The sequence below is a fragment of the Chiloscyllium punctatum genome, chromosome 3, assembly GCF_047496795.1.
Source record: "Chiloscyllium punctatum isolate Juve2018m chromosome 3, sChiPun1.3, whole genome shotgun sequence".
In the NCBI taxonomy this organism is placed as follows: Eukaryota; Metazoa; Chordata; class Chondrichthyes; order Orectolobiformes; family Hemiscylliidae; genus Chiloscyllium; species Chiloscyllium punctatum.
The window spans coordinates 54,423,445-54,439,627 of NC_092741.1; the positions used below are offsets into that span (position 1 = coordinate 54,423,445).

At 39.2% G+C, this 16,183-nt stretch overlaps 1 protein-coding gene across 1 annotated transcript in view; it reads left to right on the top strand.

The window, feature by feature from the left end:
- Positions 1-16,183, top strand: part of bckdhb (branched chain keto acid dehydrogenase E1 subunit beta) — a 312,116-nt gene that overhangs the window by 119,866 nt on the left and 176,067 nt on the right. Inside the window, exon 8 of the mRNA XM_072553417.1 lies at positions 1,626-1,736. Within this exon, the coding sequence (XP_072409518.1) occupies positions 1,626-1,736 (111 nt within the window). The remainder of the gene's footprint in view (positions 1-1,625; positions 1,737-16,183) is intronic.

A 16,183-nucleotide genomic window follows, 5' to 3' on the forward strand; every position in this document is an offset into this window, starting at 1 on the left:
AGTTAATAACACTTCTTTGGTCCTTATTCCATACCATGAGACATCAAACCATTTCATAGGGCAGTGAAGAGTGTATGGTCACTGATTACCTTGCAGGAGTTTGAAGGAAGTGGATAATCAGTTTAAATGGAAGCTCAGAAAGTGGAATTTGAAGACCGGGAAGGAGGTAGCAAAGCAGTGATGACAGGGGATAGAGTTCAAGAGTGAAAAGTTGAATAAAGGAGCAACTTGCAATGGTGAGAAGTATGGCAGTATTGGATGGCTGATGGTTGTTCAGGAAATAACTGGATATGATTACAGAAGTAGGTGCAGCATGCACAGTTGTGGAAAAAAATCAAGTTGTGGCAACAGCCTTTCAGCTACTTCTGTGGGATGTGTAAGTAGTGTATGTTGTGTCTGCAGGTCAGAGATCATGTGCAGTTACAGACTGGTGTTCCTTATAATATGGTCAATAGTGCAAGTGGGGATGTTGACCACAAAGGTATTTGTGGATTCTTATTATACAATGATAACCATGTTGATTAGTATTTGGAGGAGAGGTGGGGCAGAGATGAAGAAAAGTCACTAATTTGAGAGGTATTGTAGTTAAAAATGCAATTATCTGGTCTGTGAAGAAGATTAATAATTAATGTAACTTTCTTTAACTTAACAAAAATAAAGACCTTGGTAGCTCAATATGCTGAATCAATGTTTTGACATAAGGGATATAAACCCAGTCATTCTATCTGTATTTGTATCCAGGGTGAAAAGTACAATGAATTTGAAAGACATTAGTTCATTTTTTGTTGGTTAGGAGTTCATAGAACAATACTGCAATGGTTTCAGTAAAAAAGCAAATAGCAATAAGTTATGAATCTAAATCAAAATAGTTACTTAGTGAGATAAATGTAGAAACTGGAAGTACCTCATTAGCACAGCTGGCATTCTCCTCCATGATTTATGTTGCTAGGAAAAAAGAGAGAAGCACTTCATACCTGTAATTTGGTATCTTAAAGCTCAGCTGCAGCAAACATGGCATTAGTTTGAATTGGGTACTTTAAACTTCAATTTAGGTTTTAATTTATCATGTCCTTTAAGTAGGCCTTAATTCTATGGAGATGTATTCATACTTGAAAAATGTAACTCACAAAATGGATCTTCTTTGCACGTTCAGTCAAGTGTAAATCTGTCAACTTTTCTGCATTTGATGGAATCTTGTACACGAGATTGAGGTCTCCTGCTCTTGACCTGTAGATTCTATCCTCATAAGAACCTCATTCTCACCTCTTTCCTAATAAGAGCAAGCAAATTCAATAACATTTGTAGGATTTACAATCCTAGCGTCCAAAGCAATATTTGAATTTTAAAGTGAATAGTTTTGTTAGTATTTTTTTCTATTATTTAAATGGTGGTAAGTTTCTGACTCAAAAAAAATACGGCTTCAGCTGGATGAGAAAAGGCATCTAAATCCCACAATTGGCTTCTTGAAAAGAAAACAATTAAAATATCAAAAATAAGAGAGTGAAGAAAATTAAGTTTGTTGCTTTAAATTTTTCCTTACGGCCTGTATAACTGACCAACGTTCAAACTACTACAGGAAATAACTTTGTTTACGGTAATTCTAAACTGACTGTTTCTATTTGTAGGTTCATGTGATGAGAGAGGTGGCCAGCATGGCTCAGGAGAAGCTGGGAGTATCATGTGAAGTAATTGACTTAAGAACAATTCTACCCTGGGATGCTGAGACTGTTTGTAAGGTAGGGCTTGGTAGCCTATACTTTCAGATCACTGATTATTGCAACAGAAACTTTTCAAAATAAGTTTGAGGATTTTAAGATGGTAGCCAGATCCTAGACTGTACTGCTTCCCAGGCTTTGCTGCTGTTTTAACTACAAACTGGGCTAATGTGTTTCTCAATGTATTTTATCTACTCACATTTTAATGAAGAGCATAAACAAACAGTATTTCTTCCAATTTTTCATAATATCCTGTATCCATAGTGGTATCTACACGTCCTTGCTCAGCAGGGAGCATTGTAAAACTCCTTGTATTTAACTTTTTAGCCAGCAGATTTTCTTATCCTGTTGTCCAGATATTTGTACTTATTGTTTAAAGTGGAATGTTTATTTTAAAATCAGCAACGCAGGAAGAAACAAAAGGATGATGTTAAAATTTGTCATGTGTCCATTTGTACCTACAAGTGTATATGTTTTATGCTTTGCAAATAATCTGTTTACTTTGGTTTGGCAGCAATTACAGCTATGATTGCATGTGTGAAATGTTTCTAATTTCATTCATCAGAATTATTCATAAGTTTCTGTAACTAGGGAAACATTTGGAATACCCTTGAATGAATGTGGCAGTATCCCCTGATTGATCATACTTTACTAAGGACTGGATTTGAATTTCAGTCATGACCATTTGGTTGAAGCAATGTGTTCGCCACTGAAGCTACTGACACAAGCTGTAGGTGTGACAATCACAGAACGCAGTGTTGTATAACAACATGTCTATATCTTTTACTGTTTAGTGCTCTAACTGTGACTACCTGTCTATGTCTCCCTCTGTACTGAAAAGCCACAAAGGCTCGTGGCCTCCAAGTAAATGTAAAGTGAGCTAAGTGCAGTGTGATGCATCCTGCACATGAGATGATGCGTTCTCCTGCATAAGCCACCTGCCATTAGCTTGCAAGTTGGAAGTGTTCTTGAAGTTCAAAGTCAACTCGTAGAAGGGTTGAAGTGATGTGTCTGAAAGCCCCTTGATGTTGATGATAATGATGATGATGATGTGGTGAGACTGGTAGTTTGCTGGTGCCGAGTTTTGTGGATGAAAGGTGGAGCAGGACAGTGCCCATGGCATGCATGGATGTGGTGATAAAGACAGTGTTGATAAATGCCCAGAGAAACAAATGGCAAACTGCTGCCATCAGATAACCACTCAGACTTTCATGTCAGGAATTGATGATTTTAATTTCCCTGGGGACAAGAGAATTAGAAGCTATGTAGAAGTGAGGTGGGCTAGTAATGAATGCAAATGTGTCAAATAAGATAATTGCCAGTCATTAGCAGCATTCTGACATTTAATGTTTAAGCCATAAGAAGCAGTTCAGAAGGTCTTTTTTTCACAATACTGAACTTCTGAGTTTTTCATTTATACTACATCTTCCCATGTTTCTCACCACTACCCATTTCGTTCAAGGGAATGGAACATTGTATCCCTGGTACATAAAAGAAGTCACCGACGTGTTATTTAAGAAAAAAGTGAAGCCATTTCATCCACTTCCTTAAGGACAATTGACAGCAAGATGATAAGACATGTAGTTTGTAAAGAGGTTTTGAGGCCAAAGTATATTTGATTATAGCCATATAACTATGGCTATAATCAAATATACTATATAACTATATAACTCTTGAGTGATTTTATCGTTCACATCAGGAGAAAAGGATTTCACTCTTGCATCATATAGTTTATTGTAATCAGTAGGACTCGTCAGTTCTGCCTTCATTTTAAAGCTCAATACTTTGCCTGTACTTTTTAACCCCAGAGAGGCAAATCTTTAGATCCTGAGAGATCAAAGGTATGATTTACAGTCATGTTGATGACATCGCTTTGTGTTAGCATTGTACCACTGCAACATCATGGGCCACAGTGTTTGCATTTTGAAGGCTTGATTCAAGTGCCTAAATCTGTCTGGGTCTGTTCTGCAGTGTAGTTTGGCTAAGGTTCTTAGGAATTCTGATGGTATTTTGAATATCATACAAAACTGATTAATAAAGAGGCATCGTAACAAATTTCTAAATGAAGCAAGCAACCAAAGGATCAGTTGGAGAAGCAGAACCTGGTTATAAACGCCAAAAATCCTCTTTGCTGGTTGCAAGAACCAACTTTAGCAATCTGTTATGTGACTTGTACATGATCATTGCATGAAGTCCTTTCTAAGTTTGCTTGTTCCATTTCACTTAAGTTCTACTAATTCCTAGACAAGAGGTATATTTGGGTCCTGTTAGAACCCCTGTTTCATTCCAGGGTCAATGTTGCAGTTATTGATGGTAATTTGTGTTGAAGTAGATCTGGCTTGTTTTGCTTTGTATGAACTTTCTCTATATGACTGAATTACAAATTCAAATCTGTTACAAATTCTTTGTAAAAGCTTCAAATTTTGTACAGTTGTAACTTGTTTAGCACACTTGCCCATTTTCCCTGTTGCTAAATCAGCAATGCCTTAAGTCATTTTCCCTGATGAATCAAGCCTGAGTCAATTGCTGAGGGGATCAACAAGAGGGAAAATTATACTTTACCTCGTCCTCACTAATCAATTTGTAGCAGATGGGTTTGTCCATTGAAGTATTTATAGGCCTGACTGCAATGTCTTTGTGATATGAAGCATCACGTTCCCATTGAGATTATCTTCTATTATATTCTGAGTCATTACCACCGTGCTGATTTGGATAGATTTTGAGCATTTCTCCAAACTTAGAAATGGGCAATGAAGAAGTGTTGTGAGTTATCAAAAAAAACAGAATTTTATTCAGCCACAAACTGACTTTATGGCTCAGCATATCTCTGCTTCAGGACAAAAGTGAAAACTGCAAATGCTGGAGATCAGAGTCAAGATTAGAGTGATGCTGGAAAAGCACAGCAAGTCAGGCAGTATCCGAGGAGCAGGAAAATCGGCATTCCTTTTGAAGGGTTCCTGCCCAAATGTCGATTTTCCTGCTCCTTGGATTTTGCCTAACCGGCTGTGCTTTTCCAGCACCACTCTAATCTTGACTCATATCTCTGCTTCACCATTACTGCTGACCGAGAGGATTATGGTGGCACAGTGGCACAGTGGTTAGCACTGCTGCCTCACAGCGCCAGGGACCCGGGTTCAATTCCCGACTCAGGTGACTGACTGTGTGGAGTTTGCACGTTCTCCCTGTGTCTGCGTGGGTTTCCTCCGGGTGCTCCGGTTTCCTCCCACAGTCCAAAGACGTGCAGGTCAGGTGAATTGGTCATGCTAAATTGCCCGTAGTGTTAGGTAAAAGGGGTAAATGTAGGGGAATCGGTGGGTTGCGGGTCGGTGTGGACTTGTTGGGCCGAAGGGCCTGTTTCCACACTGTAAGTAATCTAATCTTAACCCTGGTTCAGTGACGAGACCAGGAGCGTCACCAGGCAAACCTGAAAATGAGATGTCAGTTTTATAAAGCTACTTGTGTGCTGTGGTGCTGCAAAAGTTTATAGTTTGCTTAATTCCAGTCATGATCTAATTTCTCATTCAAAGATTTTAGTTTGTCGTGTAAGGCTAAGTTAGAACAAATTACTGCTATATAATTAATTATTCTTTTTCTTTGCTACATTATGTTGTTCACCATCTCTCATGATGAGCAATATAGTTTGTCTCTCTCAATTTTAGCACCATTTGGCTTGCCAGACCCTATGCACGGATCTATTTAACTCTTTTAGATTAATTTATTTTTATTCTGCCTTAACTCTAAAGCCTACTTCTCCACAAACAACATATTGTTTTTCTGGATGTGTTACAATTAAACTTTCTTCTTTTAATTACATATTTTACTTTCTGTTTTTTTTCTCATTCTTTTAGTTTAATTTTTCCCTTTCCGCTTATTAAGTATACTCTGGCAATCTACTTGGTATTTTTGTTTCTGATCTTTATTGCACCGTTTTGTTTTTAATGTATCTTTATTTGATATTATCATAGAATTATAGCCTGAATCTAAATCCTGTACATCATAACCATGGGGTCTTGATCAGCTGGGAACAATGGAAGGAGGAGTGGCAGATGGAGTTTAACTTAGATAAATATGAAGTGCTGCATTTTGGAAAGGCAAATCAGGGTAGGACTTATGCACTTAATGATGAGATCCTGGTGAGTGTTACTGAAGAAAGAGATCTTGGAGTGCAGGTTCATAGTTCCTTGAAAATGGAGTTGCAGGTAGACAGGATAGTGAAGAAGGCATTTGATATGCTCGCTTTATTGCTCGGTGCATTGAATATAGGCATTGAGAGGTCATGATGCGGCTGTACAGGAGATTGGTTAGGCCACTATTGGAATACTGCATGCAATTCTGGTCTCCCTGCTATAGAAAGGATGTGAAACTTGAAAGATTTCAGAAAAGATTTACAGAGATCTTGCCAGGGTTGGAGGGTTTGAGCTATAGGGAGCGGATGATTAGGCTGGGGCTTTTTTTCCCTTGAGTGTCAGAAGCTGTGAGGTGATTTTATAGAGGTTTATAAAATTATGAGGGGCATGGATAGCGTGAATGGCTAAGATCTTTCTCCTAGATTTTGGGAGTCCAAAACTAGAGGGCATAGTTTTAAGATGAGAGGGGGAAGATTTAAAAGGGACCTAAAGGGCAACTTTTTCATGCAGATGGTAATCTGTTTATGGAATGAGCTGCCAGAGGAAGTGATGGAGGCTGGTACAATTACAACATTTAAAAGGCACCTGCATGGGGAAATGAATAGGAACGGGTTAGATGGTTGTGGGCCAAATGGGATCACATATATTTAGGGTATCCAGTTGGCATGGATGAGTTGGACCAAAGAGTGTTTCCATGCTGTACAGCTCTATGACACAATGTTGATGTTTACCACACAGCATATATTCAAATCCTCCTTGTAAGACAGTAAAGGATGGCAGGGCAAGTAATCACCTACAGTTGCAGAACCTAAGAGTTCATGGTTCATGGTTTGGTCCAGAGAAAACACATCTTAAGCAAAAATTTGAAGTTTGAGCAGCATCCTCTAAGAGTTTGAGATGGGGTCTGAACTATAGACACTGCGACACGTTAGGTAGGTGTGAAAATAACCTGGTTTCTTTGCATCAGAAGATGGTTGCTTCCCCTAGGCTTCGATTGTCTGATTGGTCAGTGTTCAGAGATAGAGAGTGAATGCGTGAATGAGTAGGTAAGGGGACTGAGAGTGCAGGAGTCTTAGCCATTCAATTGTCCAACAGGTTTGAGTTCCTTTCCGATTTCTGGATAAGAGAGAGAGTTAAAGGATGGATGGGTTAATTGACCATGGCATAGGAAATCGATTAAGGATTTGTTGAGGGTGAGAGGTAGGAGAAGGTGTACAAAGGAATGTGGTGGTTGTATGTGACAAAGGCAAGGCAGCAAATGAGGTTCTGAATAGTCATTATGAGGAGCTAGGTGTCAAATTAAGAATTGGATCCTCAAAGGTGGTCATGTCTGCATTATTATCTGACCCATGCCTAAATTAGCATAAACAAATCTGATTTGAGAGATAAATATGTGGTTCAAAGACTGACATGGGACAAATGGAGAGGCCACCTTTCCACTGCAAAAGACAAAGCTAAAGTATTTGCAGTTATCAGCCAGGAATGTCAGCTGGATGATCCATCTTAGCCTCCTCCTCAGTTCCCCAGTATTGGATGCCAGTCTTTTGCCATTTTGACTCATTTCAAAAGATATACCAGGAAATGGCTGAAGGGATGCTGCAAAAGCTATAGGCCCTGGCAACATTCCAGTAATAATACTGATGATTTATGCAGCAGAATTATCTGTGGCCATAGCCAAACTATTCCAAAATGTTGGATCCTAGTGCTTCATTCGGAATATGCTGGTTATTGCAAAGCATTCTTCAAAGTTCATCCAAATTCAGCAATTTGATGGTTTGAAGTTAGGCTTGAACGAAATAATGTTTTAGTTATAGTTTGATTATTTTATTCCTAACTATCAGTATTCTTTGGTAAACTTTTGTGTCTGTTTAGGTGGATTTGAAAGGTCCCATGGCACAATTGGGAGATCAGAAGAGTTCTGTTGGTCCATTTTCCCTGATGAATGTTAAAAAAAATCTCATGACTGTTCCAAAATATTGGTTATGTTTAGTACCACCTAGGAGCAAGGTTAGGATTGTTGAGAGGTTTTTGGTTGGCTAGTCCATATAGTTCGGTGAGAAGTAAAGAACAGTTCAGAGTTATTAGTGGTTGAAGGGTGAGACAGTATGAGAGGGAGCACCAGAAACTAGCTTCATGCAGAAAAGTGTTGCTGTTAAGTTTTGTTACTGAGAAAACCACTGGTATTTTAGTTAGGATTCAGAGAAATCCTAGGAGACAGTTGGTGCAGATAGTCATTGGAGTTTGGGCTCAGAAATGCTGCGAAAGTGCTTGAGGGACCTGGTGTTGCTTGAGAGAAGTCCATGTACAATTAATAGTTCAGTAAAGCTGAGAATGTGGACTGCAGTTTCTCGAATTCAGGGGAGTATTTCCCAAGAAATGAGGATGAAATGCCAAAATATAAGCAGTGGCTGAGGTGGTCCACAATGGAGTTGCTCTAGTGGGAGTTTCAGGGCCAGATCATCAAAATTAAAGAATTTGAACTGTTTATCAATTTTTAATGGTATTTGATGGCCTCCTGTGTCATTAATGCTCAGACAGTTAATTAAGAAATTTATGGGAGCTGTCTTGAAAACATATTACTTGAGGTATTCTGTGGATTGTTTGGCCATAACCTTATCTGGACTCAATATTTAATTCAGATTAATTCTGGGAGTTAGAACTTTTTTCAATAGTGATAAAAATGGACTCTCCATTTTTTACTTTCATTATTTGACTTTTATACCATGGACTTTTTATGGACTAAAATGGTTTTAAAAGAAGGAAAAGAATTGATTTAAGATGGCTACAATCATTGGGCTGAGTTTAACTCATTAAAGCATCAATAAGGAATACTTAGTCTGAACCGAAATTAGTATGTTGTCAAATGACTGAAACCCTGTCAATCGGATGACCACGTATTAGGATGGAACAGTCACCTGTGATTATCCATGTTGGAAAAAAGAATAAAACCATACATAGAGTCATAGAGATGTACAGCATGGAAACAGACCCTTTGGTCCAACCCGTCTGTGCCGACCAGATATCCCAACCCAATCTAGCCCCACCTGCCAGCACCTGGCCCATATCCCTCCAAACCCTTCCTATTCATATACCCATCCAGATGCCTCTTAAATGTTGCAATTGTACCAGCCTCCACCACAATCTCTGACAGCTCATTCCATACATGTACCACCCTCTGCGTGAAAAAGTTGCCCCTTAGGTCTCTTTTATATCTTTCCCCTCTCACCCTAAACCTATGCCCTCTAGTTCTGGACTCCCTGATCCCAGGGAAAAGACTTTGTCTATTTATCCTACCAATGCCCCTCATAATTTTGTAAACCTCTATAAGGTCACTCCTCAGCCTCCGACGCTCCAGGGAAAACAGCCCCAGCCTGTTCAGCCTCTCCCTGTAACTCAGATCCTCCAACCATGGCAACATCCTTGTAAATCTTTTCTGAACCCTTTCAAATTTCACAACATCTTTCCAATAGGAAGGAGACCAGAATTGCACGCAATATTCCAACAGTGGCCTAACCAATGTCCTGTACAGCCGCAATATGACCTCCCAACTCCTATACTCAATACTCTGACCAATAAAGGAAAGCATACCAAACACCGCCTTCACTATACTACCTACCTGTGACTCCACTTTCAAGGAGTTATGAACCTGCACTCCAAGGTCTCTTTGTTCAGCAACACTCCCTAGGACCTTACCATTAAGTGTATAAGTCCTGCTAAGATTTACTTTCCCAAAATGCACCACCTCGCATTTATCTAAATTAAACTCCATCTGCCACCTCACAGCCCTTTGGCCCATCTGGTCAAGATCCTATTGTAATCTGAGGTAACCCTCTTCGCTGTCCACTACACCTCCAATTTTGGTGTCATCTGCAAACGTACTAACTGTACCTCTTCTGCTCGCATCCAAATCATTTATGTAAATGACAAAAAGTAGAGGGCCCAGCACTAATCCTTGTGGCACTCCACTGGTCACAGGCCTCCAGTCTGAAAAACAACCCTCCACCACCACCACCCTCTCTCTTTTATCTTTGAGCCAGTTCTGTATCCAAATGGCTCGTTCTCCCAGTATTCCATGAGATCTAACCTTGCTAATCAGTCTCCCATGGGGAACCTTGTCGAACATGGAGATACACAAGTGCGCTGTGTTCTAAGATGTGCTTTTGAGCAGAAACGATAAATTTGTGACACTTGAACTGGAATGCTTACTTTCTCCCTGTTCCTGTCTCGAAGGACTATGCCCAGTGATAAAGCAAATTGGAAATAAAAAACATTGAGTGACTGTGAACTCAAAGATATCAGCTGATTTTGCTACTACTGATGATACAATTAGGTAACTTTGGTTTCATTGAGTAGAATGATAAAATCTTATAATACAGGAGGCGATCATTTGGCCTATCATATCTTTACCAGCTCCCGAAAATGCTACCCAGCTCTTTGTTATCCAGTATCAGGTTAACACATAACACCTCAAGTACTCTTAGGACTTATAAACTGCATATTCTTGCTCTTGCTTCTTGTTGTCAATTGTATTTTCTGACATCTGTCATAAACAGCGTCGGAGGCTGAGGAGTGACCTTATAGAGGTTTACAAAATTATGAGGGGCATTGGTAGGATAAATAGACAAAGTCTTTTCCCTGGGATCAGGGAGTCCAGAACTAGAGGACTTTTTTGTGCTAATTTCGATCTCTTTTGTCATCAAGTAAGCTCTGGATAACAGCTTGTGTCTTTCCCATAACTAGTTAGAAGAAAACTCTAAGCACACAAACCTAACATACTTTCAGTTAATACTGGCGAGGGGGCAGTATGAAGATAAGGAATAGGTGAATGCCAAGGATAGATCCTATGAATGCTCCAGAGATAATGTTGCAGGAATAAGAGGAGAACCATTGCAGGTAATGTGCAGTTATAGGACATAGTTGTTATCTTGAATTTTTTTTTCCTTACTGGATATCTCGCTCATTTTTTCTGTGGGATATGAATTACAGGAATGAATTGTCAAAAGTGAGATGAAGAGTACAATCTTTTTATTTGAGTTGCTACACCAAATTGGTGTTTTGCAAGTATCTTTCAAACTAGCCAACTGTCTTTTGTCCATATGAATATATCCAACGAAAAATGAGTTAACTACTTCTTCCTTGTGAACATATAAATGGTAGGGTGAACTCAGGGTTGTTTATGTAAAAACTGGTAATTAAACTTGGACTAGCAATTGCAGTATGAAATAACGTTATAGCTGTGGCTAGTATTTCATCGATTCTAGCTATTATTAGGTCCATAGAATGTACTGTATGTTTGTTTACTAGTTGATTTAGTTCTCTCAATCAGGAATGAAAATGGAGTGAAAGACTAATTCTGTCTTTAGTTTAGCTTTTGAGGTGGAATTCTGAGATGAAATGCAGCAAACATGTTATTAAAATGCCTAAACTTGGATAGGACGAATTATATTGTAGGAACATATAATTATGCTTACTTCCGGAAGGGTATTTGTGGTCTTCTCTCGACTGTAAAAACATTGAAGAAGTGCTTTCATATTTGAAAGCAAAATAATTGGTAGAAGGCTCAATAACCAAAAGATACTGATACAAGGTGATTGCCCAAACTACAAAAGGTGACGTGAGGAAATCTTCTTATATAGCAATTGGTTGGAATTGGTTAGAATGAAAGTGTGAAGGAGGCAGTATCAATTGTTAGATATTCAGATAAATAATTAGATTATTTAATATAAATATTTAGATATTTAACCAAGTTTCAGTTGCGACTTCACAGTCAGTCTGTGGGGTCTCCTATATGCTTATGGAAATTCTTCACATGTCACTGTACCTTTCACCATACCTTTCTTCATGCATACCTGGTTTTCCTGATGTACCCAAAGTTGCTCATTTCAATGATTTGAAGTCTGGAAACGGTTTTATGACCTGACTTGAATCTCGAGGCAATTTGTAATTGAAGTAATAAAGATAAACTCACCTTTTTTGAGAAGATTTGTAGCTCAGGTTGATGATAAGTCTGTAAGTTAGCTCGCTGAGCTTGAAGGTTTGTTTTCAGATGTTTCATCACTATACTAAGCAACAGCATCAGTGAAAGACTCTGGTGAAAGGCTGGTGGTATGTCCCGCCTCTATTTATAGGTCTTGGTTTTTTAAAGTGGGTAATGTCATTTCCGATTCTCTTTTTCAAGGGAAGATAGATTGAATCCAAGTCGTTAAGTTTATTGATGGAGTTCTGCTTAGAATACTTCTAAGAATTCTCGTATGTGTCTTTGTTTCGTCTTTCCTAAGATATATGTGTTGTCCCTCATGTATCCTGGTGGCAAGTTTCCTGCTAGTTTGTCTGATATAGAGTGTTTTACAGTTCTTGCATGGTATCTTGTAAATGAAGTTAGTTTTGCTGGTGGCATCTAATGGATCCATTAGGTTCATTAGTCACTGTTTAAATATGTTATTAGGTTCCATGATGCCAAGGGGTCTGAGTAGTCTGGAAGTCATTTCTGATATGTCTTTGATATAAGGTAATGTGGCTATAGTTTTTTGTTGCATTGTGTCTGCTTGTTTGGGTTTGTTTTTGGGAATTGATGGATTGTGTTGATTGGGTATCCGTTTTTCTTGAAAACATTGTGTAGATATTTTTCTTCTGCTTTTTGTCGTTCTTGGGTGCTGCAGTGTGATGTAGCTCATTGAAATAACGTCTTGATGCAGCTTTGTGGATGTTGGGGTGATTGCTTTTGAAGTTTAGTATTTGGTCCGTGTGTGTTGTTTTTCTGTAGACACTGGTTTGAAGCTCTCCGTTAACTGTACATTCAACTGTCACATCTAGTAAAGTCACCATAGTCGTACCAGACCATAGGCCTGCTCTCCCATTAGAGAGAAAGGTGACTGGTGCTGGTTTAACATGAGGGTCTCCACGCCTCAGGTGAGGGGAGGGATTGAGAAGGAAATTCTTTCATGGTAACCTCAGCTCAAAGAGGAGTTGAACCCATGCTGTTAGTGCTACTCTGCTTCGGGGACCAGCTGTCCAGCCAATTGAGTTGTTTGATCCCCATGAGCAATTTAAGGAGTATTCTGCCTTTCAATAATTAGTCATTTTGAATTCACTATTGTATTTACTTAATTTTAATGAGTCTGCAAGTAAGTTGAACTCAAATGTTCTATCAGTGTTGTTTCAAAAGGCAACATTTTGTCAACAGGATTAAGTGGAAACATATGTACACATATTGTAATGAAATAAACTGGATCACCAATTAATTATTACTCACTTGTACATCAAGCAAAGATCCCAGAGTATGAGATCACTCCCCAAAATCCAAAATTGTCTCTGCTTTTGATCAGAAATTTGAGGAACATATGTTCCAGATTCGTCATGCATTTGCTATTTAACGGAGAACTAAAAAGTTTCAATTTTAGATCAGAAACAAGTTTCAATTCACAGCGCACAAGGCAAAAGGGAATCAAAGGACTCTTCAGACTTAGAAGTACTTAAGACTTAGCTGATGTCATAAATTATTTTGTGATATTTCTATCCTGTAAGATTATATTGTATCATGATTAACACCAAACTGGAGATTCCACTAATAAAACAGAAGAAAGCATAGAATCCCTACAGTGAGGAAAGAGGCCATTCATTCGACCCATCGTGTCTGCACTGACCCTCCAAAGAATATTTCATCTGACCCACTTCAGAGCCCCCTGAAAAAATGTGCATAATCCTTTTATATAGGTAAATATAGCAATCATGTTGTTCTAGTTTTTACAACAACCAGATAATCTGTATTTATTTTAAAAAGGAATGTTTGTTAGTTTCATGGAATAAATGCTTGCTCTTTAAATACTACTGTGAACAATTTTAAAGGAAGGTGAAGTTTGTTTTAATATCTTAAGATGAAAGACCCTTCTAACAGTATGCAAACCCTACATGGAGCTTCAGTTTGAGTGCTACTATTGAGCAAGGTTGATATTATGCTTTATTTTACATTTGCCATCACAGTACGTATTTAGAATATATGTTAAAACATTGTCTGCTTCTTGAGGTAATGTCAGGGTCAGCAACACGCTGGGTTGAAACAGAGTGCAGGTCTGCCACCTGCATATCAAGTTCTTCCTTACTGCACTCTAGCATCAGTGACAATTCCAAACTGAATAAAATAGAAGGACATTTGTTTCTTTTGCTAGTGTCTGCTCTAGTTTTAATTGATTGAGTTTTCCTATATTTTGATGAAGGTCTTCGTATCCAGTCAGTCCTAGACAAATCTCCTGTAGAGTTGATTAAATTAATACGCTGGTGTGCATTTCATTCTTCTTGATTTGTTTGTAGTGAACAGTAACCTAGAGACCTCAGTACAGTCCCAATTCATTTGCAAGTTTTTAATTTTCTAAGCATTTTGTAACACGTGTCAATAGTAACAGAAATTGGCAGAAAAACAGAAATTGTAGGAGAGACTCCGCAGTTCTGGCTGCATCTGTGGAGAGAAAACGGAGTCAATGTTTTTGGTCTAGTGACCCCTCATTGGAACCAGATAAGCTTGGCCAGTTGGAGGAGGGTGGTGGTGGATGGGGACGGTTCAGGTCTTTTTTTCCAGGAAGAAGTCTAAAGTCCTGAGACCGTTCTGATGGGAGATGTACATGTAAAGGGATTGCATGCCCATGGTAAAGAGGAGGCAGCTGGTGCATGTCAGTTGAAATTTCTGAAACTGACATAAAGCTTCAGAAGAATCAGGGATGTAACTGGAAAAGACTAGACAAAGAGAGAAAAAAGTTTAGTCAAGTTGGGAAGAGATAAATTCTATGGGAAGGAACAGGCAGAAACAGTGGGTCAGTCTGGGTTGTCCAGTTTGTAGGTTTTTGGAAGAAGGTAGAAGTGGGCAGTATTGAGTTGGGGGACTGAATTTGGAGGCTGTTGGGGGGAGATCCCCAGATACCTTGTAATTCAGTAACTGTTGTGGATACAATGGCCTGATGTTCGATGATGGTCCAAAGGGGCATAAGATGGTATCTGAGATCTGGTGCTCAGCTTCCACAATGTAGAGGTCAATACATCAGCCAACAACAGCATTACTGTCGGCAGGCTTGATTACAAAGTCCAGGGTTGGAGCTGAGACAACAGAGTATAGTCAGTTCAGAGGGAGATTGAATGAGTGAGAGGGGCAGAGAAATTAAGGCAACTGATGTCCTGTCAGCAGGAGCTCTCTCAATGAACAGGTTGAATGCAGGTAAAAGACTTGAGATGGCAGAGTGTGCAACATTTTGTCTGTGGGACAGGGAGAGGCCTCTTGTCCAAAGGAATGGGACATGGGGGTGAAGGCAACAGAAGAAGATTTTGCCATCATGTGGTGCCTATAATCTATTGAGGTGCAGGCACAGGGGGATAAAAATAACTCCATTTCTAAGGAGGCGGACGCGGGGTCTGGGGAATTATGAGATGGTGTGAGGAGGCACTGATGGAGAGAAAAGTTGAGAGTGTGCATATAGTGATGCATGGAACCAAGTATGGTCTCAGGATATGGCAATGAGATGTTGGCTGTGAAAGTAAGTTTTGGCAAATACCTAGTCAAACACCAAGAGCAACAATGAAAGTAATGACGGTGAACAAGAAGAAAGATTAGAATGGAAATCCTGTTGGAGGGAGGAGCAAAACTTCTTCAAGGTTGGCATACTTGGAAGAGATGTGGCAGTGAGTTAATCACTAAAATAAACTAGATGAAATCTGAACTAAAACAGAATTTCTGGAGAAACTCAGGAGGTCTGGCAGCATCCATGGAGAGAAATCAGATTCACCATTTCATGTCCAGTGACCCTTCATCAAAACTAGAATCTGAAAAACTAGTAGTAGAAGTTGCTTTTATTGTCCAATAAGCAACCACAGGGAGATGATGGCAAAATGTCAGTGTTAGTGAACTGGCACCTGGTAGAATCTAAAGTCAGTAAATTAATATGGAATTGTGAGCTATTCTCAATAATGGTGACCCTGAAGCTATGATCAATTGCTGTGAAAATTAATTTGGTTCACTAATGTCCTGTAGTAATTCCCCTTGCTTAATCAAAGTTAACAATCGCACAACACCAGGTGATAGTCCAACAGGTTTATTTGAAAGCACTAGCTTTTGGAGCGCTGCTCCTTCATCAGGTAGTTGGATGAAGGAACAGTGCTCCGAAAGCTAGTGTTTCCAAATAAACCTATTGGACTATACTCTGGTGTTGTGTGGTTGCTAATTTTGTACACCCCAGTGCAACAGCGGCACTTCCAAATCTTGCTTAATCAAGTCTACATGTGACTCCAGAGCCACAATAATGTGGTTGACTTTTAACTGCCCTCTGAAATGTCCCAGACAGCCTTCTAAAAAGCAGTTAG